Raw genomic sequence first — 24,295 nt, forward strand, 5'->3', positions numbered from 1 at the left:
TTTATTTATATTGATTTACAAAGCTTAACTACTATTGTAACACATTGTCATACAGCCTTAGCATTTGCTTATGTTATTTCAGAATTGGTAAAGGCTACATGTTGAATGCAGGAAGTTAGCAAATGTATTAGCAATTGATGTGAAACGTAGAAGGGGTAGAATTAAATAAGCTTTGCTCTTTCCTACTCATTTCTGGACATGTGGAATTGTTATTTTGTTAAATGTGATGTATTCCAATGTAACATGTATGCAGGTTCAAAATAAGTTAAACCATTACCACTGATTTGGAGTTGGGTTTAGGGTTCGGGTTAGGGGTTAAAATGAGAAAAATAAAGAAATAAAACGAGCACTACAGATTTGTGAATTTTTTTTTCCCAACTGATTGGCTCAAAGCTATGGTGAAGACTTCATTGTTGATCAGATCATTAAGTATGACACAGCATCACATGCATTAACTCAATTAACTCAAATGTGTGATGCTGAGTGTTTGTTGTTTACATTAACAACGCTGGTATATACAGAGAAAAATGTGTTCTTAACCAAAAGTGAAGAGTCTATGACCGTTATTGTATTCATTCTCTTATCATCCCTGGAGGTCACCATGGTGCTGAAGACAATATAAAACCAACATGAAAGCGGCCAGTCATTCTTTGGTTCCTCTTCATCTCCTCAGTTTTGACTCCAGCGCTGCGGTGATCCATCATGTGCTGCTCTGCTCCTCACAGTGTGTTTGGGTCAGCCAAGAAATGTGTGCAAAGCTTTAATTTTGGATCTCTGGGCTGCACTAAAGCAGCAAAGTGGGTCTACTCTCAGCCCTCACTTCTTGTCTGCTGTACAAAGTAAATCTACTTAAGGAGATAAAAAAAAAAATTTAATGGAAAATTTTTGGATATTAACTATTCATCACAGTATGCAAATATAAATGAAGAAGCGGAAGAGGGAGTGCGGGGAGAGATAATGGGCTTCTGTGAAATCACATAACACTGGGGCTCATTAACCATTTATAATAATGTTTATTTTGTCGGCCCCTGTCAGTGATTTTATTGGCTGAGCAAATTTGTTTCAAGGGAATAATTGTCACTGGACAGGGAATCCGTCTCTACACCCCCCCCAAAAAAACAGAAATATTTTCACACAGCAGTCCGAAAGAATGGGGCGTTGTTTTCTGTAAATGAAGCAGATGGAGAACCTCGTGAACTTCTAATGAGATGAGTGTCCATGTCCCTGCTGGAGGTGCAGCTGTTATAAACACTGTTTTTTTTAAGAGAGCTCTTCTCCATCACACCTATCCATGTTTCTATGGTATCCACCTAATTACAAAACCAAGGATTGATTTGGAATAAAAAGTCAAGCATTATGTGCTGGTATTTGAGACTGCAGTATTCCCGTGAAACCAAGAGCAATGTTATTGCTCATTATATAGAGCAAGCTCGTCTCTCTCTCACACCCGCTCTTATATACACACAAATCAGGGATGAGTCACCATCATCGCACCATCACTGAGGAACACACATAAAAACCTGTTCCACTCTCACACATACACAAACACACACCTCCACAGTGCTGCAGTGTGTGCACTTAAAAAGCCCGAGTGCAAGAGAAGATAAAAAATAAAAAAAATAATAAAAAACGCAGGGAGGGTTTGACATTAAATGCAACATATCAAGGCTGGATTATAGCACAAGCAATGATTAGGATCTTGCATTTCCACTTCCACACTTCTGTCTTAAATTGATAGACGTGTTACTAAGTTACAATTTTATCACAATCTTGATTGTGAACAAGTCACTGGAGTGTTGGCATAATAAGTCTACTGTGTCAAGAAAAACTGTATTATGTGATACTAGTTTGTTTCTAGACGGAATATGCAAGAATGTTACGAGACCCTCCAGTTGCTGATCGCTTCCAAATACTTATTATAATAATGCATAATGCAATAATGCATTGCACTGATGGAAACACTAGGCCTCAATTTGCTTACATTGCCACCTAACGACCATGTGGTGAATTGCACACAAATGCTGCAAAGCATGCAGAGTACATATTTGCTTATGCGTGGTTAAATTGCTCTATCGATTCAGTGGTTGGAGACAATATCACAAAGTATTGAATACATTGATCCATTTGATGTCTGCTGAGTTATTTACTGTGCAGGCGCATCTTGTGTATTGTAGTATAATAACAGCATGTATTGTAGAGTAGTCAATATTACACTCTCTTCTGGGGTTAATGTATTATTCACCTATTTCGACACTTTTAACACGCTTCTATTTAGTCAGTAACCAGATGACCCTGAATCTCAAAAACAACACAACCTCCCAAATACATTTGTTTGCAGTTAATAATTGTGGTTTTTAGTTATATCAGTAAATAATTACACCTGCTATTTGCCATTCATTGACAGAATGGTGTCAACAATAACCCATTTTCTCAACAAGGGTTGCGCAGTTAATTCTTTCATGCATCGTTTTTGTGATTCCCTCTTGAGAGGACAAATTTTTACAACACGATAAAAAAAAGTAGTTCAGAATGCTGCAGTCAGTCTAATGTACTGAACAAGAAAATGGATCCCAGATGCTTTCTATTTTATGGCTTTAACAAACTGCCTGTGGCTACTTGAGCCGATTAGAACGGCCAAAAGAGGGAAATTAAAGACGCATTTTTTTGTCTGACTTTTAATTTGGCCTGCTGTTTTTATTTTCAATTCCTTTGACAAATGTGTTTCATGTCGATACTTTTTTTTAACTGCTTAAATATACTCTATATTCATGTAAGAATCATTGTGATGGTAGACTTAGCCGTCATAAGTTGTTGGACTGGGCCACACGGTTGGAACATCCCTGTGTGGAGTTTGTATGTTCTCTGCATGCTTGTGAGGGTTTTCTGCAAGTACTTCAGCTTCCTCTCACATCTCAAAAACTTGCGTGTTAGATTAAATGGAGACTCTAAATTGTCCATAGATGTGAATGTGAGTGTGAATGCTTGTTTGTCTATAAGCGCCCTGTGATGTATTGGTGATCAGTTGAGGGTGACGTGTACCCAGCCTCCTGCTGAAAATCCAGCTGGGATAGGCTCCAGCTCATCAGTGACCTGGTACAGAACATTTTTTATTGAGCCAAAGCACATATTTTACATTAGCACACCACCAAGCGTGCCAAGACTTACAGTATTCTCTATATACAGTGGTGTGAAAAAGTGTTTGCCCCCTTCCTGATTTCTTATTTTTTTGCATGTTTGTCACACTTAAATGTTTCAGGTCATCAAACAAATTTAAATATTAGTCAATTACAACACAACTGAACACAATATGCAGTTTTTAAATGAAACTTTTTATTATTAAGGGAGAAAAAAAATCCATACCTACAGTAGAGTAATTCAGCCACATTGAAGGCTTTTCCAGCATGAATCGCCTTTTTAAGGTCATGCCACAGCATCTCAATAGGATTCAGGTCAGGTCTTTGACTAGGACACTCCAAAGTCTTCATTTTGTTTTTCTTCAGCCATTCAGACTTGCTGGTGTGTTTTGGATCATTGTCCTGCTGCAGAACCCAAGTTGGTGTCAGCTTGAGGTCACAAACAGATGGCTGGACATTCTCCTTCAGGATTTTTTGGTAGACAGCAGAATTCATGGTTCCATTTCCATTTATTTACAACAGTGACTTCAAACTGTAGGGAGAGCCCAATTTCTGCATCGATTTCGCTTCTTTAGGAATTAGCTTAGGGCTGGATGGGTTTTTTTGTTCGTTTTTTTGTGTTTGTTTTACAGACTGGCTGCATTAACAGGAAGAGGCTGAGACCTCCACAACATTGCACCAAAACACATGTTTCTTCAGTGTGACTAAGGCAAATCAGTCATGAAGTCCCCCATTGTTGTCAAATCAGTTTATGATTGCAACAGATGCCATATGTGACAGTAATTCCTGGGTGTAACCAATATGATTCATAAGATGATGATTTTGCAGGACGTGACTTTGCACTAAACAATGTAGTTTCCAGAACAAAAATGCATAGATGTCATCATGGGGAACACTGTGGATTTCCCAGGAGGAATGACATTTTGTTCAAATAAAAAGCATGATAAAGAATAGCTGAGGGCCACATGACAAACAGCACTACCCTTCATTTCCTCAGCGCTCCAGTCTCCACCCTTTGCTCCACCCCTCTCACCACCTCCTTCCTCAAACTGGGCCAGTAGAAGAATTATTAAAACCAGAATTCTTACAGGACTTGTGTGCTTGTTTGTCTTCGATCAGTGGCCAACTAAAACGCCTCAACAGCAACTTATCCGGAAAGGTAATTCTTAAACAACAATACAACTTGAAACCTTGTGTCCTTAAAAGCATGACAGTGTTTTTGTGTTTGGGGCTGGAAACTTGCTGGAGCAGGTTTTTCTTCTTGTCGTAGCAGTTTCATAGTAAGAACGCAGTTGGGTTTCACTTGTTTTTCTGGTAAAACATTGCTGTGGCAGTTGGATTTCAAAGGGGTCATTTTTTAACCCAAATCAGCAACAATTCTAAGCGAAAGGATGGAAATGACTTCTAAAAGTTAGCGTTCCATCTCTTACTTTTCAGCTGCTCAGTGTGTAGTTTGTAATGTTTAGTTTTGTGTTTTTTACAGCATCCATTGTGAAACTGGTCATAATCAGCACACTGCAGAAGTTGGTGGTCAAGTGCCAGAAAAAATATGAGGTGAGGACCGCAAAGTTAACTCTTGCACTTTACTTTTTCCACATTTTGTTATCCCACATTCTTATTCCAAAATGGAATCAATTTTTTTATTCCCTCAATTATACACATAATTCATCATGACAACATGAAAAATGTTTTTTGACGTTTTAGTAGTTAAAAATAAATAACTAAAAAATCACGTGTACATCAGTATTCATAGCTTTTGCTCAATACTAAAATGCACCTTTGGCAGCAATTACAGCATCGAGTCTTTTTCAATACGATGCCACAAGCTTGGGACACCAATCTTTGGCCAGTGTCATCCATTCCTCTTTGCAGCACCTATCAAGCTCCACCAGGATGAATTGGAAGCGTCGCTGTACTGCTATTTTCAATTCAACTCAGGACAGAGTTGTCCTGAAGGCACTCCTTTGATATCTTGGCTAAATTCAGGCTTTATGTCTCATCAGAGGAGATGATTTTGTTTCTCATGGTCTGAGAGTCCTTCAGGTGCCTTTTTTGCAAACTCCACGCAGGCTGCCATGTGCCTTTTACTAAGGAGTGGCTTCCATCTGGCCACTCTACCGTACATGCCTGATTGGTGGATTGGTGTCCTTCTAGAGGGTTCTCTTCTCTCCTTGAAGAATGCTAAAGCTCTGTCAGAGTGACTATTGTGTTGTTGGTCACCTTCCTTCTCCCTCCAGCATTCATTTAAGAGTCAGTCAGCTCGAGGAAGAGTCCTGGTGTTCCAAACTTCTTCCATTTATGCATGATGGAGGCCACTGCGCTCATTGGGGCCTTCAAAACAGCAGAACATTTTCTGTACCCGTCCCTAGATTTGTGCCTCGAGACAATTCCTTTGACATCATGCTTGGTTTGTGCTCTGACGAGCACTAACAACAGTGAGACTTTACTGTATAGACACGTGTCTGCCTTTCCAAAAGATGACCAATCATTTTTGCAACAGGTGAACTCCAATTAAGCTGTAGAAACATATCAAGGATGATCAGTGGAGCACAATTTTTAGCTTAATGGAAAAGAAAAATGTGGATACTTATGTGCATGTGGTTTCTTACGTTTTTTATTACCGCCGCCAAGCGAAAGCAAAGCGCAAGCTCGGAGGTTATGCTTTTGCCGGTGTTCATCTGTTTGTTTGTTTGTCTGTTTTTTGTGTTCAAACTAGCTTGAAAGGTTGGGAATAGTTTTGGGTGAAATTTTCAGGAATTGTCGGAAATGGGATATGAAAGAACTGATTACATTTTGGGGATGATTCGGATCACCGCCTGGATCCAGGAATTTTTTTAAGGATTCTTTAACATTGCGAGATAAAACCATTTTTGGCATTTGTGCATATAACTCCACAAAAAAATAGTCAGCGACAAGTTTCCAGCAAGTTCTACAAAATATTAAAGACTGATCCACAAATTAAGAATTATCATTTTGGTGTGAATCACAATATGGGGGGGGAACTATGGCACCTGGTGGAGGTCTGCGCTCTGCGAGTGCTTCTCTAGTTTTTAATAGATTTGCAAAGATGAAAAAAATAACATTTTTGTGTTGTCGTTATGGGGTGTTGTGTGTAGAATTTTGAAAAGTAGAATGAATTCATTACATTTTGGAATAAGGCAGTCACATAATAAATGGAAAAAGTCAAGCGCTGTGAATATTCATACATTTCAGGTTGCAGACTTTCTCAAGAGCACAGATCCTCCAGGAGTTTGGTTCTGCGTGCCAGGCACTCTCTGCCTTTGACAACAGAGGCTTTAAACAGGAATTTGAGGTAACTTGTCTGTTGGCTTGGAATGATATCTGGCACAAGCTGGCCAAAGTAACCGTGGTCAAAGCTCTGATTATATTTCCTTTCATTGCTTGGCTACTTGATTCAGATGCTTTTCAAACTTCCAGGGAATGTTTTCGCTCTACAAGCTGGACAAGATAGTTGAGAAAGGCCTGTTTCCTTTGAATGCTTTTTAAGTCTTAAATTCAACTCTAAATTGTCCGTATGTGTGAATTTGAGTGTGAATGGTTGTTTGTCTATATGTGCTCTGCGACTGGCTGTTGGCAAGTCAAGAGAGTACCCTGCCCCTCGCCCGAAGACAGCTGAGATAGGCTTCAGCATACCTGTGACCCTAGTGAGGACCAGCAGTATAGAAAATGGACGGATGGATGGAAGTCTTAAATTCCAAATATTAATGTCCAAGCAAGATAAGTACAAATGATTGAAGGTGTCACATCTAAGATTTTCCTCAGTGCTCACTCATGACAAGAAACATTTCTAAAGAGGTTAGAAATGAGTGGAGATCGTCTCACACTGGCTTGTTAAACAGAGGAAAGTATCAACCATAGATCATCTATTTTAGTGGTCTATAACATAGGGTGGGCAAGCACAAACACCTGTCATTTTATGATCAAACAATTTATTTCAACCAATGACAAGATCAAAAAGTTCAGTTAAATATTCCTTACTGCCCCCTTCATGATCTCAATGTCTTTTTATAGGAGCTAAGTGATGTCGGTAAAGGTCTTTCAACCAAAGTGGGGGACTTAGAGGCTAACAGAGAAAAGAACCGCTACCCGTACATCTTACCATGTAAGTGCATAAAAAACAAAGATGTGTGTTAAGAAATGTTTGTGTTCACCGGCTTTTAATTTTCTCAACCACGTGTGACTACAGATGACCACTGCCGGGTGAGACTGTCCAGTCAAAACTCCTCCCCTAACTCCGACTACATCAATGCGAATTTTGTACCAGTAAGAGCTCATTCACTCCCTGACCCACTATGCTGCCCTTGTGGTTTGAATATACTGTAGATCATTTGTTCTTGGATAGTTACTGTGTATCTGTGTGCAGGGTGGAGGATCAGAACGAGACTTCATCTGCACCCAGGGTCCGATGCTCAACACGATAGCTGATTTCTGGAGGATGGTGTGGGAGCAGAACGTCAAGATAATTGTCATGGTGACAGCTCTGAGACACAAGGACATAGTGAGACATATTACCTCTGTGTTGATGTCTGTGGTCCTCTTCAGATGTGTCTTTATCTTGGAGTCCTAGCAAGTAATACATCTCTTACCAGTTATGAATCAATGCGTTCTTGGCAGGGGCTCAATGAGAAGATGCGGTTTTTCTTGTCACACCAGAATCACACAATATTATTTGGGAAATATACATTTCCTCACGTCCTTATTTTGACAAGTTTAGACTAATGATACACTTATTTGCTGATGATACAAGAGTTCAATCTCAGTGATTCTCAGTTAGGTACAAATGTACAAATTGTACCAAAGGTAGGTTAGAGTACTATTGTTATACTCTTGCAAATTGTTTTTTTTTCTGATGAGCTGCCTTGATAATTTATTTTTTTTAATTTTTAATGGTTCCAATCCCATTTTAGCATAGTGCAAGCTTTGAAGGAAACCACAAACTTGTCTTTCAAATTTGCATATTTTTTGTTACATTTTTTAAGAGTGGGCAATGAGTCAACTTTTGGGCCTGCATTTAACCTGCCGAACATTATATTATTTTTTTTAACAGTATTTTGGTTTTATAATGGTGGTTATATTTCTAATAATGATAAATCGGATAAATCAGAATAACATGCATTTCCTTCATGCTAGTTTGTCAGTGATTGGCTGGGGAAATTAATACAGTGTAACAGGATTCTACAAAAAAAAAAAAAAAAAAAAAACAGGGTTCTACTTTTTATAGTGAGGTGACTATTCATTCCAACTCAAGTTTAATCTACCAAAGACCAAATCATGGTTTGTTGGAAAGAAATGACATGTGACTTTGCATTACTGAAGCTTAATTAGACTTGTTGTCATGTGAAATACTGTACTTCTATTGCTGTCACTGTAGTAATCACCCACCGGAATAAATGCTTACCGAAAGTATATGTCAAAAATCTGCTTGAATGTTACAGGTGCTATGTGACAAGTATTGGTCTCTGCAACCAGGAACAGTTTATCACGGACCTTTCCAAGTGACAACAATGACTCGGAAACAAGGCCCAGACTATTTTACCTCTACCATTAACCTCAGACAGGTTAGAGACATTTATCTTCTCCTTTGCTACTTTGAAATTAGCACTTAGGTTGTAGCTTAGCTAGGTTTTGTTAAGTTTTGCTTGTGCTGCATTAAAGGCTGGTGCTTTGTGTTTTAGAGAGACTGTCCCACAGATAGGATCATAACACACTACCACTATCCATCCTGGCCAGACCGGGGCGTTCCCACAGACCCTTCCTCGCTCTGTACCTTTACAGACCATGTGCGGCACCATTTGGAAGCCATTCCACGACAGGGTCCGGCTGTCGTGCACTGCAGGTCTGACCTCTGACCTTCTGTACAACATGATGTACCTTTATGCCATCCAGAGGCTTGTAACCGATGGCTTATGAGCCCTCTCTGCTGTGTATACCAGTGCAGGCGTTGGACGATCAGGGACATTTGTCACACTGCTGTGGCTAATGCAGCTGTGTGTGAGGGGCATACGGCCTGATATCCGAGCTGCTGTGGCTGACCTTCGACTACGTAGAATGTGGATGGTTCAGAATCTGGTTCGTTATGTGCTCAAACACAAGAATGAATGAGGAATAGGATAACAAAGTTACACAATTGCTAAACAAAAACATGTAAAGTTTTGTAAAATGTGTTGAAAGACATGTTTATTATATATAGTGGAACGTCAGTTAGTGTCCGCCATAGAATGTTTTTCGGTTAATGTAAAACATTTACGCCACAATTTTGTCTCGATTGGCGTGCATTCTCCGCTTAGCGTACAATATGGCGCGCGTTTTGCCGTGTTGTTGCGCATGAGTCCAACTGTGTGCTTTTTGTTTAATCCCAAAACAGCTAGCTAAACAAAATGGCAAACAGAACTGGAACTGTCAATAATGATCATCAGCAGTTGACTCTCAAAAATGTCAAAACAAAACACATTTTTATAGTTTTACAATTATAGTTTGACATGCATAAAACAATTCTAAATGCATAAAAATGACAACTTAAAGGGAATTCATTGATCATTTAAGGTTACTTTTACCGTCATTGAAGACGCGGCTGTTCCCAAAGACATGACGTGGCAGCAAGATGAACACGGACACTACCTTCATGAGTTATTTCTTGAAGTCAAGAGTGTTTCTCACCTTTCTTTCTATGGCTCCATTTTGCGTCATTGGGGTGAAAAACAGTATTCAATTCAAGAAATAACTCATGGCAAAACAGCAAAACGGTGTTGAAGAGGAAGATGCTGATCTCACTGTCACACCGTGTAACCTTAAAGGTTAATTTATCCCTTTCATTCATCATATTTATATGATTTATTTGATGTGTTTTATGCATGTAAAACTACAATCGTAAAAGCACTTTTAAAAAAACATGTTTTGTGTTAACATTTTGGCCTTCTGGAACGGATTAATTGGATTTACATTATTTCTTGGGAAAATTCCTTTTGGTAGCCGTCCATTTTGGTTAGTCAGACCTTCTGCAACGACTTCATGACACCAACCAAGTTTCCACTGTAGTTAGTTATATTTTCATGTGTCTTTCTAAAATTACAATCATTTTAACAACACAAAATGGTACTATTATACTATTACTATATTGAATGCAACCTGGATTTTCTCAGGAATTTCAATACAGAAGGAGATGAAAGGTCATGTGCTCTTCATCAAGGGGAGTTGGTTAGTTTTATCATGTGAGACATGTTGGTATCTCAAAAAGTAGACACAAATGAATGTTCTCAACACAGGAACGGACAGGTGACTGTAAATCTGATGTACAGTGTTTCCTCGTTTATCGCGGTGGATAGGTTCCCCAGATAACCCGCAGTAAGTGAAATCCATGAAGTAGCCAGATTCATTTTTTTTTTTTTTTACAATTGTTATATATGTTTTAAGGCTGTTAAACCCCTCACCACACACTTTGTGCAATTTTCTCAGGCAATGACATTTTCTCACCTTTCTCGCTTATTTAAACACGCTCAAAAAAGTTCAAACCTTTGTTTGAATTTCAATGATCAATACATTCAATTATTATGTCACTCACGCATATTTCACCCCTATGACCGTGTCTTTTCGTCCTGACACCGTTCCGCTGTACTGTAGCATTTTTATATCCTTGTTAAAACATATTGCTGCAGACGAACCGAAGATTCACTTACAAGCTAGCAAGCAAGCAAGCTAGCGATGACACAGGAGACATGGCAGGTCAAAGGAAACTGATTGACAATGTTCTACAGCCAATCAGGACGCAAAAAACAATGGGCGGTGGCGCCAGAGAGGGAAGAGATAGACACTCAACTTCCCACAACGCAATTCTTCCTAAAGGGCCAGGCTCGGCCTGTAACAACCTTCATACAAAAACAAAAAGCAGCACTAAAACAAATTTGCAAAGCAGTGAATCCGCAAAAGGTGAACCGCAATAGAGCGATGGAACACTGTATTCCACTATACACATTCTTCGTAGAAGTGACTTTGACGAGAAAATGCATATCTCTTATGTTTTCATACTGTAGTTTCATAGGTATATGTTCAGACTGTATAACAGAACAAGTATCTTACCAAGCCACTCTTCCTGTGTGTATTAGGAGCAGTACATATTTGTTCATCAGTGTCTGCTATACTGGATACGCCAGGGAGCATCACCAGGGTGAGAAAACAGAACCAGTAAATTTCCATGATCAGCAAACTCATATTTCAACCCTGGAATTGGTTTGTCAGCCACACGTGATGACCATTTTTATGATACCAATTTTTAACAGATTTCTCCACACGGAGCATGCAAGCCAAGAGGGGAGGAGAAGAAATCACCATCACAGACGAAAAGCTCCACCAGACCAACCTCAGAGCACATTGCAGCAGATGTTACAACCTGGGAAGCTACTGCGGAGGCTGCTGCCCTCTTCATCACCGCTAAATTCAGGCTCACATGCTTCTTGAATTCATTGGAAATGAACTACCTTTACAAAGTCAATGTGGTCAGAACAGACAGCTGGCTGCACTCCTGCTGCTCAGGAAACCAAAGAAGCAGCATCATGCACACAAAAAGATAAGCGTGACAACCTGCCAGGCAGGTCAAACCCGTTCCCAACTTGCAGGTGTCATGAGAACAATGTGGTTCCTGTCATGCATACACCCCCGTACCTTAGGCTCTCATGGAACATCTCAGTTTGCCAGGCACAGAACCAATGCATGACAAGTTACCAAATGGTTGTTTGTGTATGCCTGTGAATATTCTCTTATTTAAGTATGTTTTATACTGACTTTTATTAAGATTTGTTTTGGGGGGGGAAAATCACTGTGCATCTTTTTATTTTCACAATGTAGGCTACCAGTTCTTATGGATGCATGTGGCCAACTCATACTTGACTTAGTAGAAAGGCAAACACATGGTATAGCGGATGTATAAAGAAAAGGTTTTTCAAAAACCCCGCAGGCACTGCCAGTCTTGTCGGATGCCTGTTATAGGACAGAGCTATATTTTACATTGTAGAACATTAAGGGCTTATCACCTTGATCACTTCTCCCTTCCTTACTAAACAAATCATATAAATTCATCTTCAGAATCATTTCGGGCTTGGTGATTTGAGGGGAGAAAGGAGCATCTCGCTGACCTCCACATCACCCTGTGGCAAGTACTTGTAGCTGCAGTCAAGGTGGAGACGCTCATATTCCAATGAAAGTCTACTGTCAGTGTGATCCACTGCTGTAGCACAAGCAGCATCCCTCAGAGTCTCAAGTCATTGAGTCATTGTAACTTGGCTCAAGACAGATGAGTCAAAAACCAAAGATGTCACACTATTTAAAAATTGGCTACTCTGCACAGTCTTGATACCACTGAGGTATCTATTGTGACAACTGTAACAGAGAGATGACAAAGGCAAGGCAGCAAAAGCAAGACGTCAGCAAAAAAATATATGAAATATATTACAGTTTTGTTTCCAGAAAGCATATAAATAACTAATGCAGAGTAATGGTTAAAAAGACCCACGGTTAAAAATATTTAAATTATAACACGCAGATCAAGTACAATCATCCTTTGGGTAAGCAAAAAAGAAAGAAAAAAAAACAGTTGTGGAATTCCTGTGAATGAGAGACAAAAAGTCTTGATCATGTGTGGTATGTACATTGCACACGTACAAGATAGTGTATATAGAGCCATAATGAATATAAACTTGTACATGCTGCCCTTTAAACCCACAAGAGGGTGTGAGGGAATAGAAAACTACTAGTGATTGAGCAATCAAAAGATTGAGTGAAGAAGAGGAGGAGGAGTCTAGTTCATGTGGCTGTCTCCTTCGGTCCAATTATTGTACACTCTCTGACATGTGAATGGCTTCATGGATTTCACGGACAACAAGAATTCGGGCCAGCATCTGCTCCAACTGCTCTTTAGGGATTGGCTGAGTTGAGTACCAGATGGGGCTGTTTGGAGCCACGACAGGCTCAGGAGTCAGGTAGAAGGTGTCATTGCGTCCTTTGGCGCTCTGTGGACTGACAGAGAAACAGAATGGACACTTGAGCATCTAACATGTATTCAATTTTCGCATGTGTGCGGCCCACACAAGATGTCCATCAATGCCACATGAGATGTTCAGGATGTCTACCTTTTCACAAAGAGACTGAGAAATTATTTATCTACATCAGAGCAAGAACAGTTCCTTTTTACCTCTCTAGCAGTCCCAATTTCCAACTGATCTTATTCAGCCTTTGACAGCTTGTTGTATGTGAAGACAAGAAAGGTACGGTTTGTCAAAATGTCCACTAACAAAGCATTATTCCCACTTCACCAAGAAGTCTTAATCCATTCATGTATTAAAAGGTAGGTAACAATGTTTTTCCAATTTTTCCAGAGGAAAACCTACAAAAAAAACATTTAACTTAATATCAATGATGACTTCATGTCTTAAATAAATAAAATATTTTTAAATAAATTAATAATCATCCTAAGGAGCGTGACAAAATACTAATATGACACACTATTAACATTACAATACAATTATTGATGCGCTGTCGCAAGTGTATGAAAATTGGGCAAAAAAGTTACAGAATGGTGCTAATATGGCGGCAAAGTTTAAATGAAATACGCATACCAGAGTGTGAACTCAGTTTTTTTTCTGTCCACGAGACAAACATGCACACTACCAAACAAAACCGCTTCAAATAACAGGTGAGGAGAAACGCTGCTTTTAATTCAAAAGGTACAAATGAAAACATTACAGCAGTATTTGAAGTTGAAGAGGTCTCTGTTAAGTTAAATGCTATCCTGTCATATACCACTGGGTGTGCCTTGTTATACAGTCTTCACACGACAACATTAGCGTGAGACGTCACAAGTTATTGTTTAGCAACAGGCAAAGCGATCATATACTGTAGTTAGTATTTAGTCACATTTTATAAGAAATTTTTCGGCCTGTTTGTCACACAGCCCAAAAAAAATCACCTCGACGATCAGACCACGTTCAAAAAGAGAAAGCTTCTTAGCTTTAGCCATCAGGAGGGCATGACTGTGTGAATGCCTGACAGAAAATGAATATTTGGAGCAGATTTTAGCTTTTATAGCCTGTGGTCTTAAACTTTTGATCAGCTGATAAACAACCTATTTCAGTTTTTGTTTTTTTTGTTTAAATTAGAATAGTTTCAAATGTTTCTGTCTCACTCCCCCTTCTTGCTTTTGCATATTGTAGCTCTACTTAAAACCTCATTAAGATGCAAATGTGCAAAATTCAAATTCTAATAATTTTCCAACTGGTCTTAAGATTTTGATCAGGAGTGTATATATACACACACATACAGTATATATATGCTGTATATATTTGTTGTATATACACTGTACACATGTGGACATATTAACTAAGCTACCAAGCTTGTCTGTTCCTTTGTGGAGCACGTCATTGCTCGTGTGTTAATATCATTATCGCAGAAAAGCCAACACCTATATAAACCAATCTCATTTTAATGCCAATATTGGCCCATAATATCCTGATGAACCCTGAGACTCCCAGGCCTAATTAACCCCTACTCTTTTGTGTTTTAGTTACCATTTGAAGAGGTAGAAATCATACAGCTTGATGGGACATCGTAGAGGATTTTCTGGGTCTTCCAGCTGCTCTGAGTACATGTCATCTGAAACTAAAACAATAAAAAAAACATTTTTTTTTTATTATTTCTCTTTTTAAAAATGAGACATGATCACCCCAGGTACAAGAGGTGTACTCTTACCTTTCTGTCCTACAAACCGTTCTGTTGACTTCAGATATCGGATGCTGGTGCTCTTGTCTTTGGGATTGTTGAGACTTTTTCTGGTGTGTCTTAACACTTTAGAAAAAGCAACCTTCAGATGCTGATCAACTGTCTTCAAATGAAAATACCTGTAAAACATTATGAAATTATGAAAAAAAAAAGAGGTCATATTGTATCTAAAGAAATACTTATGTAGCAACAAATGAGTCCATTACAACTCACTTAGTGTTGAAGAACATCAGAGTTGTGAGCAGTGTTGAGGGGGAATGAGCACCAAGTTGTTTACATTCCCACAACATCTCCTCTGTCACGTGACTGGGAATAATATAACCTGGTGGTAAGGAACACTATGAATTACAGTGTGCTAATACTGAAGAAGGCTGAAGCATGTAAAGAGTCACACAATGGCTTATAAATATTTAAATCGATGCTCATGTACATTGAGAAATATACAGTAGATAATGAAAAATGTCCACATATGATGTATTTGCTCACAACTATTTTACACTTCATCCAAAATACTGTATATTTTTAAAGTGGATTTCATGAATAAGTTAACATCAGCAAGACCTACTATAAATCCACATTGTTGTTCTTACCGAGTGGATGAACAGTTGGCAACCAGGGTTGGAGAACCAGGTGCAAACTTTGAGCAAAGCGAGTGTAGTACTGGTCTGAGAAGATGTCATCCACACGACTATTATCAAACAAATACTGCAAGAAAAGAGTATGGTTAGAGTTGTGGTCAATACAAATAGATGCAAATGTATTTTACATTCAATTCAAGCAAACCTACTTTTTGTATACACAGAAATACATAGTAAAGGACATCCGCGTCATAAGGCTCTCCTTCCAGCCCTCGGGCCTCTGTGGTCATTAGTGAGAGCCCCATGCAGAGCTCAGCTACAGCACACGACACCAAGTCCTCCTGGAAGCGCAGTGCCTGGCGCCCTAAAACATACAGACATATATCTCAGTTATTAGGCTGAAGCAAAGAGACAACTAAATACAGTATCAACATGAGAATGAACATTTGCACTCACGGCCAATTGGAGCCAGTTTATTTTTATCAGATTTTTCCAATTCAGCGTTTTTCCGTTGAGCCCAGGCACGCCACAGATCCAGGCCCTCCTCTGGTTTGAGCGTGGCAGGGAGCAAAAGCTCTTGAACTTGCACTTGCTGTGGGCCTTGGCCATCTACCTCTGCTATCACTGTCTGACCCTTGAAAGATGTGAACAAGCAGACAATGACATCCCAGTTACCAAGTGTTACGGATACGATCTTCAGGATCGGTATTGGCTGCTGAGCCGCTGTATTTTCGGCTGCCGCCACCAGATCGGGCCTATCCGGTTGCCATATAACGTTCGTAATATTGGGATGCAGACCACCATGCAGACATGTCCACAGTGTAACGTGGTGAAGCTGGTTTCACGTTGGACATTCGGCTCCGTAGCAACAGCGATAGGTTCCCCTCACTGTGACCAGACTGCTGTGTCATTGTGCGGTGAGCTCACACGCACCAAGCAATATTGTTGGTCATGTTGTATAATAAAGTAAATTCAGTATTATTTTGGTTGCATTATTTTTAACGCTTTGAAGAGCTATTTTCATAACCATATGCTTATTACAAAAAAAAAAAAAAAAAAAAAAAAAAAGGATTGGTACCGGATCGGATTGGCAAGACTATAAAAAACATTTTTAAAAACGGATAGGAAGCCAAAAAATGTGGATCGGGACATCCCTACCAAGTGTCACTCCTGCATCTATACATAGGTTGTTTCAAATTGAATACGAATGTCAGTACACTTCAAACAAGTACTGTATATTGTGTACAATGCGTACTTAGTTCCCGAGTGCACAAGTTTTGACAGTGTTGTGCTGCACCAAATCGATTACTGTCGTGCACTTACAAGAAATGACGATCACAATATAGTATGTACCTGCTCCTTCTGCTGTCCTTTTTAATAGTGAATTGCAACCATAGACTGAGCACTATCCAACATTTGGATCGCCTGATAAACCTGCCAACCTTTAATCCCCACTTTCATTCTACAATAATTAAAATTGTATTTATTACTTTTTCCCCACTTGTGTGTACACTCAGGCTTCAAATGAGGCAAGAGATTATGCAGTCACTTTTAGTTTGGTAGTCCTACAACTTCCACTAGTCCACTAGTGAACTTCCACATAGTCAAGACAGCGACTATTGAGGGTAGTAAGTGTCCAGCACTGCGCATTCACCATTTTGAGTGAGTCCTCAGGGTACTGACAGCGCACAGCATTTTGCTGCACTTCTCAGTGTGAATGCACTTACAAACGCAAAGGACAAAGTGTAAGTATGGAAGTGTGACACATCATGAGTGACAAAAAAATGTTTGTACCTGAAGCTGCTGTCCTGTCCCATCCTGCACAGTTAGTCCCTGTGTGTGCAACACCTGCTGCTGTGGATCCCAGATGAGGGACTGTGTAGCATTGGAGTAACCCTGTACAGCAACTGGGATGTGGATATTTCCATTCATTAGCTGGGCAGGGAAGAGTGTGTTTGCAGCCAACGTATGCACCACTTCTTCTTGGCCTCCCATTCCTCCAGTGCTTGTTATGCTGGAAACGGCCTGAGCTGTCTGACTTTGACTGGAAGAGCTTTTTAACTTGTCATTCTCGACCGTGACTTGTGTTGGCATTGTGGTCATGGTTGTAGTATTCGTCCCTGCAACCTGCACAGTTCCATAGGCTTCCTGGGGGATGGCAATGTGTGTCACCTGTTCCCGACCTCCGGCCCCAGAAGGAGCAGAATAGACAGGAATTGTCCAAGTCTCTCCTGTGGGACTGGTAATAGTGCCTGTAGCACTGTAAAGGTGGGAGCTGTCCACTGTTAAGAGGTCTGGCCGCAGGGAGACATAACTCTGCTGCTGACCCTGTCCTTGAGGAATTGCTAGAACCGTCGCCACCTGCTGACCAGGTAGGGCATATGAGACAGTGATGGGCATGTCCACCTTACGTTTCTTGGCTGGCTGAAGGACACCTGCCCCTTGGGATGTGACACCAGTGGTTCCCAGAGCCCTCCTCTCTGTATTGTCCTGTTGCTGAGTGGGAGACAGGGCCCCCACTGTTTGAATCTGAATCTGCTGTCCCCCTGCAACAGCTGCCACCAACTGGGCTTGCAGCTAAGAAGGAAATTGATGTAATCGGTTAAGTCTGAAATATTATTTGCAATGGTGACATGAAAGTGGTGTGCTTGTACATGTTAGTACCTGTTGTTGCTGTTCCTCAGTGAGATCTCCTGGCTGAATGAGCTGTGCTGTCGTCACACCTTGAAGTTGCTGATGGGAACCAGAGGGCACTTGGAGGACTTGACCCAGCATCTGACCTGCCTGCTGTCCTTGAATCTGCACCTAATAATGATATTAGTGTTCAGTTGATAAAACTAAGTGACAGAAGACAAACGTAACAAACCTGTACAATCTGTTGCTCTGTATTCTGCTGAACAGTTTGTGGCTGAGTTGTTGACTCCTGAATCTGTTGCTGCTGGGGCTGAACTTGCACCTGAACCTGTATCAAACAAAGGGAGCTCAGCACCGTTTGCCCAGTTTTTTTTCCATTAAATTAAGACATATGAATATTAATTTCTTACAGGGCAAGCTAGTTCCAGAAGTGACCCCGCCACTTCAGTGCTGTCCGTATAGATGCAATTAGCGTCTTGCTGATACACCATCGTCGTAGTGGTTGTTGTAACATCTACACTTTGCTGGCTGAACTCCTGCAGTGCATCTGGACCTTTACTGGCCAAAGACTCCAGAAACTCCTTCATTCGATGCTGGGGGATGCTCCGAGCTTTCTGTCGCACAAGCTCCTCATAAGAGCTTGTACTATCCAGGGAATTATTCATTGTTGCCCACAGGATCCACTTTTATAAAAGGAGAAGCTATGGAGAGAAGTTTACAAATATTGCCAACACATCAAGATCTATCAAAACGTGAAAGATTTTATTAAAAAGAAAGATGACACCTAAAATTAGTACATCTGCACATGTTGTCAAACAGTTTTCTGCACAGTGTTCAGTTTCGTCTCAGACAGACAGTAATACGAAAGGGTTAATTCTTACTGCGTGTAGACAAGCTGGGACAAAAGCGCGGTCAGTTTCCAAATCGAACACAGCAGCCATGGGGATATACGTTTAATGAACGTCTTTCAGGGTGCAGTTAATTCGCAACAAGTATGACAAGGCATGTCTAAATGTTATTCTTGCAATGTTATTCTTGCAGTGTACACGTTAAGCTAGCTTAGCCAACTGCACTGCTAACTAGCCGCATGTTGTTTACTAAAGATACTGCTATATATAGGAAGTGGAGCCAGCTCAGCCATGAACCGCAACATCATATTTACCTAGCTACTACAAAAGAGCAATGTACTGATGCGACATTTCTAATGCTACACGCCTAGTGTATTTTATTTTAGCTTCACGGCTAGCATAGTATAGATATGCGATAGCTACCTCTCTTCCTCAACCGTGGCGAGTCTCAGGTCACTCACTTCTCTACCCACGAAGCAACGCCCCTTTTCCTAAAAGCACAGAAGCAAAATGTAACTTTTTTGTCTCTTTGGCTAATGCGTTCTTTCTTTTTTAGTTTTCCTGGGATTGCTACAGGCAGTTTTTTTCTTTTTCTTTACCAATTATATTTAGCTGGGCGCCATCTTATAACAGTACCTCCGAACCAATCGGCACGCGATTTGTAAATCTACCCTGCTATCGCGGGATTTCTCGACAATAGTCTCGCGGTAAATCGAGTGGTGACGTTCTTCTTTAAAGAAGCAACACACATGCTGTGTAGCAGAAAGGAGCTGTTGGATATCGGTCTACCTTAAAATCCCCGTATACCAGACTGTCATTCCGAGTGGTTCAGTGGCTTCTGGAAGTTTTAAGGTCGTCCCTTTGAGATGCAGTGATGGACACGATGAGCTCTGGGCAATTGAAGGTTAATTCCCACGCGGTAATTCCCCTAGCATGGTCTGCACCAGGCAGTGACTTTATATGTACAGTACACTGTACTGTCAACCTGCATGTTTGCACCGCCCACAGGGAAATACACTCACCACAACTTCAACTACACTGGCACAGACAATCTATGTCTCGTCGGATGCAGGAAAAGAGCTGTATCAAAACTCATGTCATTTGCATGGGTGGTCATCTGCATATTTAATATGTTAATATATTTGTTTACATACATACACATTAGTACAATAAAACTATTCGACAATTATATTGATAAATTACAATGTAACATTATTCAGTTTATTATTCATTATTCAGCATGGCATACAACATCTTGGCTAGATCACTGTGTATGTACAGTCGATGCCCATGATTGCCTGGAGAAAGTTGAGAATTTGTATGATCTGGCTACAACAGATCACACACCTGTTTCCATGATTTTAAATGCTGAGAGTCTATCAGAGTTGACAAGTTATGATAACCATGACATACCATTTGATGCCATTTTGTGTGGCGACATTAACTGTAAGAACCAAAAGCACAATAACGATTTATTTATAATGTATGATAAAATTGTTAATTGTCTAAATAAGGGCAATAAATCATTCTTATAAAAAAGGGCTAAAAAGCATCATTTCAGGCCAGGATGGAAAGAGTATATGTCTGAACTTTATGCAGAGGCCAAAGAAGCTTTTAAAATTGAGTTCTCTCCGGAAAAGTTAGGCATGATCCAGAGTGGGAACGGAAGGAGCATGCAAATGCTAGATTCAAATATGCTGTACGCTTTATTAAAAGTACTAGGCAAGCCATGAGGGCAAACCCCATGGCCAAAAACCTTCAACAAAATAACGTCTATGAATTCTAGAAATAAGTTAAGGTTATCAGTAACCATAAGATGTGCCTGCCATCTAAAAAAGACGGAATTATGGGGGCTGAAAATTTTGCTGAACTGTGGAGAAAACATTACAAGGATATTTTTAACTGTGTTAACAGTGATGAACGTAATGTTGGTGATGTGTCTTACAGTAATGGTGTGGCTATTAGACCTGATGAGGTGTATCAAGCCATTGAGCAATTGGCAGTAAACAAAGCATGTGGCCTTGACCAAATAACAGCAGAACATCTGAAATATGCAAGCAATAGAAACTCAGTACTGCTTTCTATGTGTTTTTCTGGATTGTTAATGCATGGCATACTGCCTGATTCTATGTCAGGGGTGTCAAACTCATTTTCATTGAGGGCCACATCGCAGTTACGGCTGCCCTCAGAGGGCCACTTGTATCTGTCAGTTTGTATGAATCTAAATATGACTATAATAAATATTATTACACAGTTGCCCATGCATTAGATTATTATATTTTTACTAACAAATTGATGGATAACTTGCTTCGAAATGAGAAGTGAAGTGAGAATGTCATGGTGACAAGCAGACATTCAAGTATTTGTTTTTGAAAAATGCTTGGAATATGTTGCTGCATGATTAGATAATACTGACGTTTAGAAGAACCGCTTGCAGTGCAATTTTTCTGTCAAAATGACAGATCAAATACATTAGAAGGGCAAAGGTGAAGTGCATTATTGACATGCATTATTCCAAGGGTTTAAGCGGGCCACATAAAATTATGTGGCGGGCCACATCTGGCCCCCGGGCCTTGTGTTTGACACCAGCGTTCTGTGTTGTCCATTTTATTAGTGCCGGTAGTCAAAGACAAAACTGGTCAAATATCCGGCATAGAAAATTACAGGCCAGTTGCTCTGGGTAGTGTACTATCCAAAGTATTGAAACGGATACTCTTGGATAAGCTTCAAGAACACATAAGAACCACTGACAATCAGTTTGGTTTCTAAATTAACACAGCACGGACTTGGCATATACACACTGAAATAAATCATTAGTAAATATAGAAAACAGAACACTACAATATCTATGTGTTTTCTGGATGCATCCAAAGCCTTTGACCATCCATCCATTTTCTATACCACTTCCTCATTAGGTTCACGGGGTATGGTGGAGCCTATCCAAGCTGACTTCGGGCGACAGGCGGGGTACACCCTGGACTGGTCACCAGCCAATCGCAGGGCACATATACAGTATACAAACAACCATTCACACTCACACAATTTAGAGTCGTCAATTAACACTTTTGGAACTGTGGAGATGTGGAGAAAACCCACATGCGCACAGGTAGAACATGCAAACTCCACACAGAAAATGCCCAACGGAGATTCGAACCCAAGTCTTCACGATATCCAGACTGTGACTGTGTGGCCAACATGGTAACCACTAAACCATCGTGCGGCTCAGCCCAGATCATGGCAAATTATTTGTCAAACTACAAGAGCAAGGGGTTCCTCCATATTTGATAAGAATCTTCCACTTCTTGTATACACATCAAACCATGCAAACTAGATGAGCATAGAATTAGAGCATATCTTTATCATTCAACTGAACAATGCTATCTTTGTTGCAGAATGTTTGATATATATGTATTTGCTCTCAGTATATCATATTTGTCTACTTAATGTTCCTAATTAGTGGATGGGGTTTCCATCCAATGAAAATCATGTACAAGTATCTACAAATGTTGTAGTTTTTTTAATCTATCCTAAAAACAAAAATGCAGACACAAAGATACACATCCATATGCCTATCGTGACTCTTATGTCAAAATTAAATTATAATGTATTTGGAAAAAAGTCTACAACCTTCAAAGAGAGGATAAGTAAATACTGTCCATAGTGTGACAACGGTAAGCTCACTCAACACATGCACCAACTTCAAACAGCTGACAACACCTCAGAAATACAGCTGAATTAAGAACAATGCTTGCTGGTGTTGTGGACGGGTTCATCGTGCCTCAGAATGCAACCTGAAAATGTGGTGTCAGACATGCAAAAAACGACACCTGCTCCATGAGGTAAACCAGAAACCTGTCAATAAACCTGAGAGCATCATCAATCAAACCAACTCCTTCCACCAGCACCTGTTTACCAAGCACTACGGAAGTACTATACATTGATTGACCACCAGGAGGGCTCAAGGTTCTGCTAAAGGTCACCAAAGTCTTCCTAGGGAGCGCAGATCAGATCCTGGAATCGTACGTCATCGTAGATGACAGTATAATCATCCTCCATATGGCAGCTCAGTAGTTGGGCCTCCAGGGACAAGCGGACTCTCCGGACAGTGAGACAGGAGTGTGTCTCACTGTGTCTCTAATGTTCTTCACAGGATGGCAATATCATTCATGCTCTCTCTAGCCTCCCAGCCAAAGAAGAGTTATCAAATACTGGGAGACAACCTTCACCTAATCACACCAGTGGAACCGCTCCGCCTCGGCCCACCAGGGGGTCCTGCCGCTATCAAGACCGGCTTAGGCTGGACACAGCAAGATCCAGCTCAGGGGGTTTTGCATCGCTTCACAGCCCAGCAACACCTGTTTATCAGCAGGGGGCCAGTAACCTTTACAGCGATGTTGAGAAACATCAGGGCCAGGAAGCGATAAAGCTTCTTGAAGGCAAGATCATCTGAGTGGACATCAATGGAGTTATGCGTTATGCCACACACCTCCTGCATGTCCCCAATATGCCACAGCTGCGAGCACCAATGGAAGCGGTTCTCCAACAGCTACGCAGTACAGAGAAGAGACTAATTAGAACCCCTGATCTGGCCACAGCATACATTGCAGAGGTCCAAAGGCTAGAAAATGCAGACTACATAGTGAAGCTGGAGCCTGGAGCAGAAGAAACACCACACAGCTGGTACATCCCCCATCACATGATCCAGCATAATAAGTAGAAAAGAGTAGTTTTCAACAGTTCTTTCCAGTTCCGCAGTGACAACCTCAGCACGCTCCTCCTCCCTGGGCCTACATTGGGACCAACCCTCCTGGTGGTGCTACTTTGTTTTCAGGAGCATCAGTAGTGATATACGTGTTCCACCAGGTCAGACTGCTCTCGGAGGACCATCCTCATCTGGGATTCTTGTGGCGCCATGTGAAGAGAGCGGATCTGCCTGGTGAGTTCTCCCATTCAGTACAACATGCAGTCCCTGTTGTGCGACATTTGCATTACAGAAGCATGTGCTGGACCACAGCCAGCCAGGAGAGGATGTAGGTGAGTCAGTCTTGCGGTCCTTTTTCGTGGCTAATTGTCTACAAATCTTGACTACAGAAGAGGAAGCCAGAACCCTTGTGGACAAACTGCAGAACCGGCTTGCTGATGGAGGCTTTCAACTGAGACAATGGGCAAGTAACAAACCAGCTGTTATCAGCCACCTCCCAGCTGAAACCCGGTCAGGTAATGCTGAGCTTTGGATAGCCCAAGGCCAGCCAGACACACAAGAATCCGCACTGGGTCTTTATTGGAACTTCTCTACAGACACTATTTTACAAGCTCC

At 40.7% G+C, this 24,295-nt stretch overlaps 2 protein-coding genes across 6 annotated transcripts; one reads left to right on the plus strand and one right to left on the minus strand.

Annotated features, from left to right (window-relative positions):
- Positions 1-4,161: 4,161 nt before the first annotated feature.
- LOC129182619 (receptor-type tyrosine-protein phosphatase dep-1-like) lies at positions 4,162-14,953 on the plus strand. 3 transcript variants are annotated; one of them, XR_008570674.1, is made up of 11 exons: positions 4,162-4,293; positions 4,618-4,688; positions 6,348-6,447; positions 7,167-7,257; positions 7,342-7,418; positions 7,519-7,653; positions 8,591-8,713; positions 8,831-8,991; positions 9,094-9,224; positions 11,255-11,316; positions 11,429-11,515. XR_008570674.1 is itself a non-coding variant. In XM_054778991.1 (11 exons), exons 2-11 carry the CDS (start codon positions 4,684-4,686, stop codon positions 11,604-11,606), a joined length of 1,068 nt encoding a protein of 355 aa, XP_054634966.1. In that variant the 5' UTR covers positions 4,162-4,293; positions 4,618-4,683; the 3' UTR covers positions 11,607-14,949. The 3 variants fall into 3 exon arrangements, 2 of the variants coding, with proteins under 2 accessions (XP_054634966.1, XP_054634971.1); XM_054778991.1 differs by having other exon boundaries at positions 9,089-9,224; positions 11,429-14,949; XM_054778996.1 differs by lacking the exon at positions 9,094-9,224 and having other exon boundaries at positions 11,429-14,953.
- Positions 9,635-19,645, minus strand: LOC129182598 (transcriptional regulator QRICH1-like). 3 transcript variants are annotated; one of them, XM_054778973.1, is made up of 13 exons: positions 19,578-19,630; positions 19,402-19,469; positions 18,541-18,831; positions 18,363-18,458; positions 18,161-18,301; positions 17,291-18,073; positions 15,953-16,130; positions 15,706-15,860; positions 15,509-15,623; positions 15,132-15,240; positions 14,889-15,037; positions 14,708-14,798; positions 9,635-13,160 (listed from the first exon to the last, which is right to left on the minus strand). In XM_054778973.1, the coding sequence occupies exons 3-13, from the start codon at positions 18,793-18,795 to the stop codon at positions 12,974-12,976; spliced, it is 2,259 nt and encodes a 752-aa protein (XP_054634948.1). In that variant the 5' UTR covers positions 18,796-18,831; positions 19,402-19,469; positions 19,578-19,630; the 3' UTR covers positions 9,635-12,973. The 3 variants fall into 3 exon arrangements, with proteins under 3 accessions (XP_054634948.1, XP_054634929.1, XP_054634938.1); XM_054778954.1 differs by having other exon boundaries at positions 19,402-19,645; XM_054778963.1 differs by having other exon boundaries at positions 19,012-19,645.
- Positions 19,646-24,295: the final 4,650 nt, after the last annotated feature.

This window comes from Dunckerocampus dactyliophorus, chromosome 1, assembly GCF_027744805.1.
Source record: "Dunckerocampus dactyliophorus isolate RoL2022-P2 chromosome 1, RoL_Ddac_1.1, whole genome shotgun sequence".
Taxonomy (NCBI): Eukaryota; Metazoa; Chordata; class Actinopteri; order Syngnathiformes; family Syngnathidae; genus Dunckerocampus; species Dunckerocampus dactyliophorus.

What these genes read in the sequence shown, in the direction of transcription:
- LOC129182619 (XM_054778991.1), top strand. An exon ending in CTACCCGTACATCTTACCAT is followed by an intron (nt 7,258 to 7,341) that starts GTAAGTGCATAA and finishes GTGTGACTACAG; the next exon opens with ATGACCACTGCCGGGTGAGA. An exon ending in CCGGCTGTCGTGCACTGCAG is followed by an intron (nt 8,992 to 9,088) that starts GTCTGACCTCTG and finishes TGTGTATACCAG; the next exon opens with TGCAGGCGTTGGACGATCAG.
- LOC129182598 (XM_054778954.1), bottom strand. Translation starts at nt 18,795, where the DNA reads ATGAATAATTCCCTGGATAGTACAAGCTCTTATGAGGAGCTTGTGCGA. An exon ending in TTCTGGAACTAGCTTGCCCT is followed by an intron (nt 18,459 to 18,540) that starts GTAAGAAATTAA and finishes TGTTTGATACAG; the next exon opens with GTTCAGGTGCAAGTTCAGCC. An exon ending in CTGATGTTCTTCAACACTAA is followed by an intron (nt 15,038 to 15,131) that starts GTGAGTTGTAAT and finishes AATGTTTTACAG; the next exon opens with GTATTTTCATTTGAAGACAG.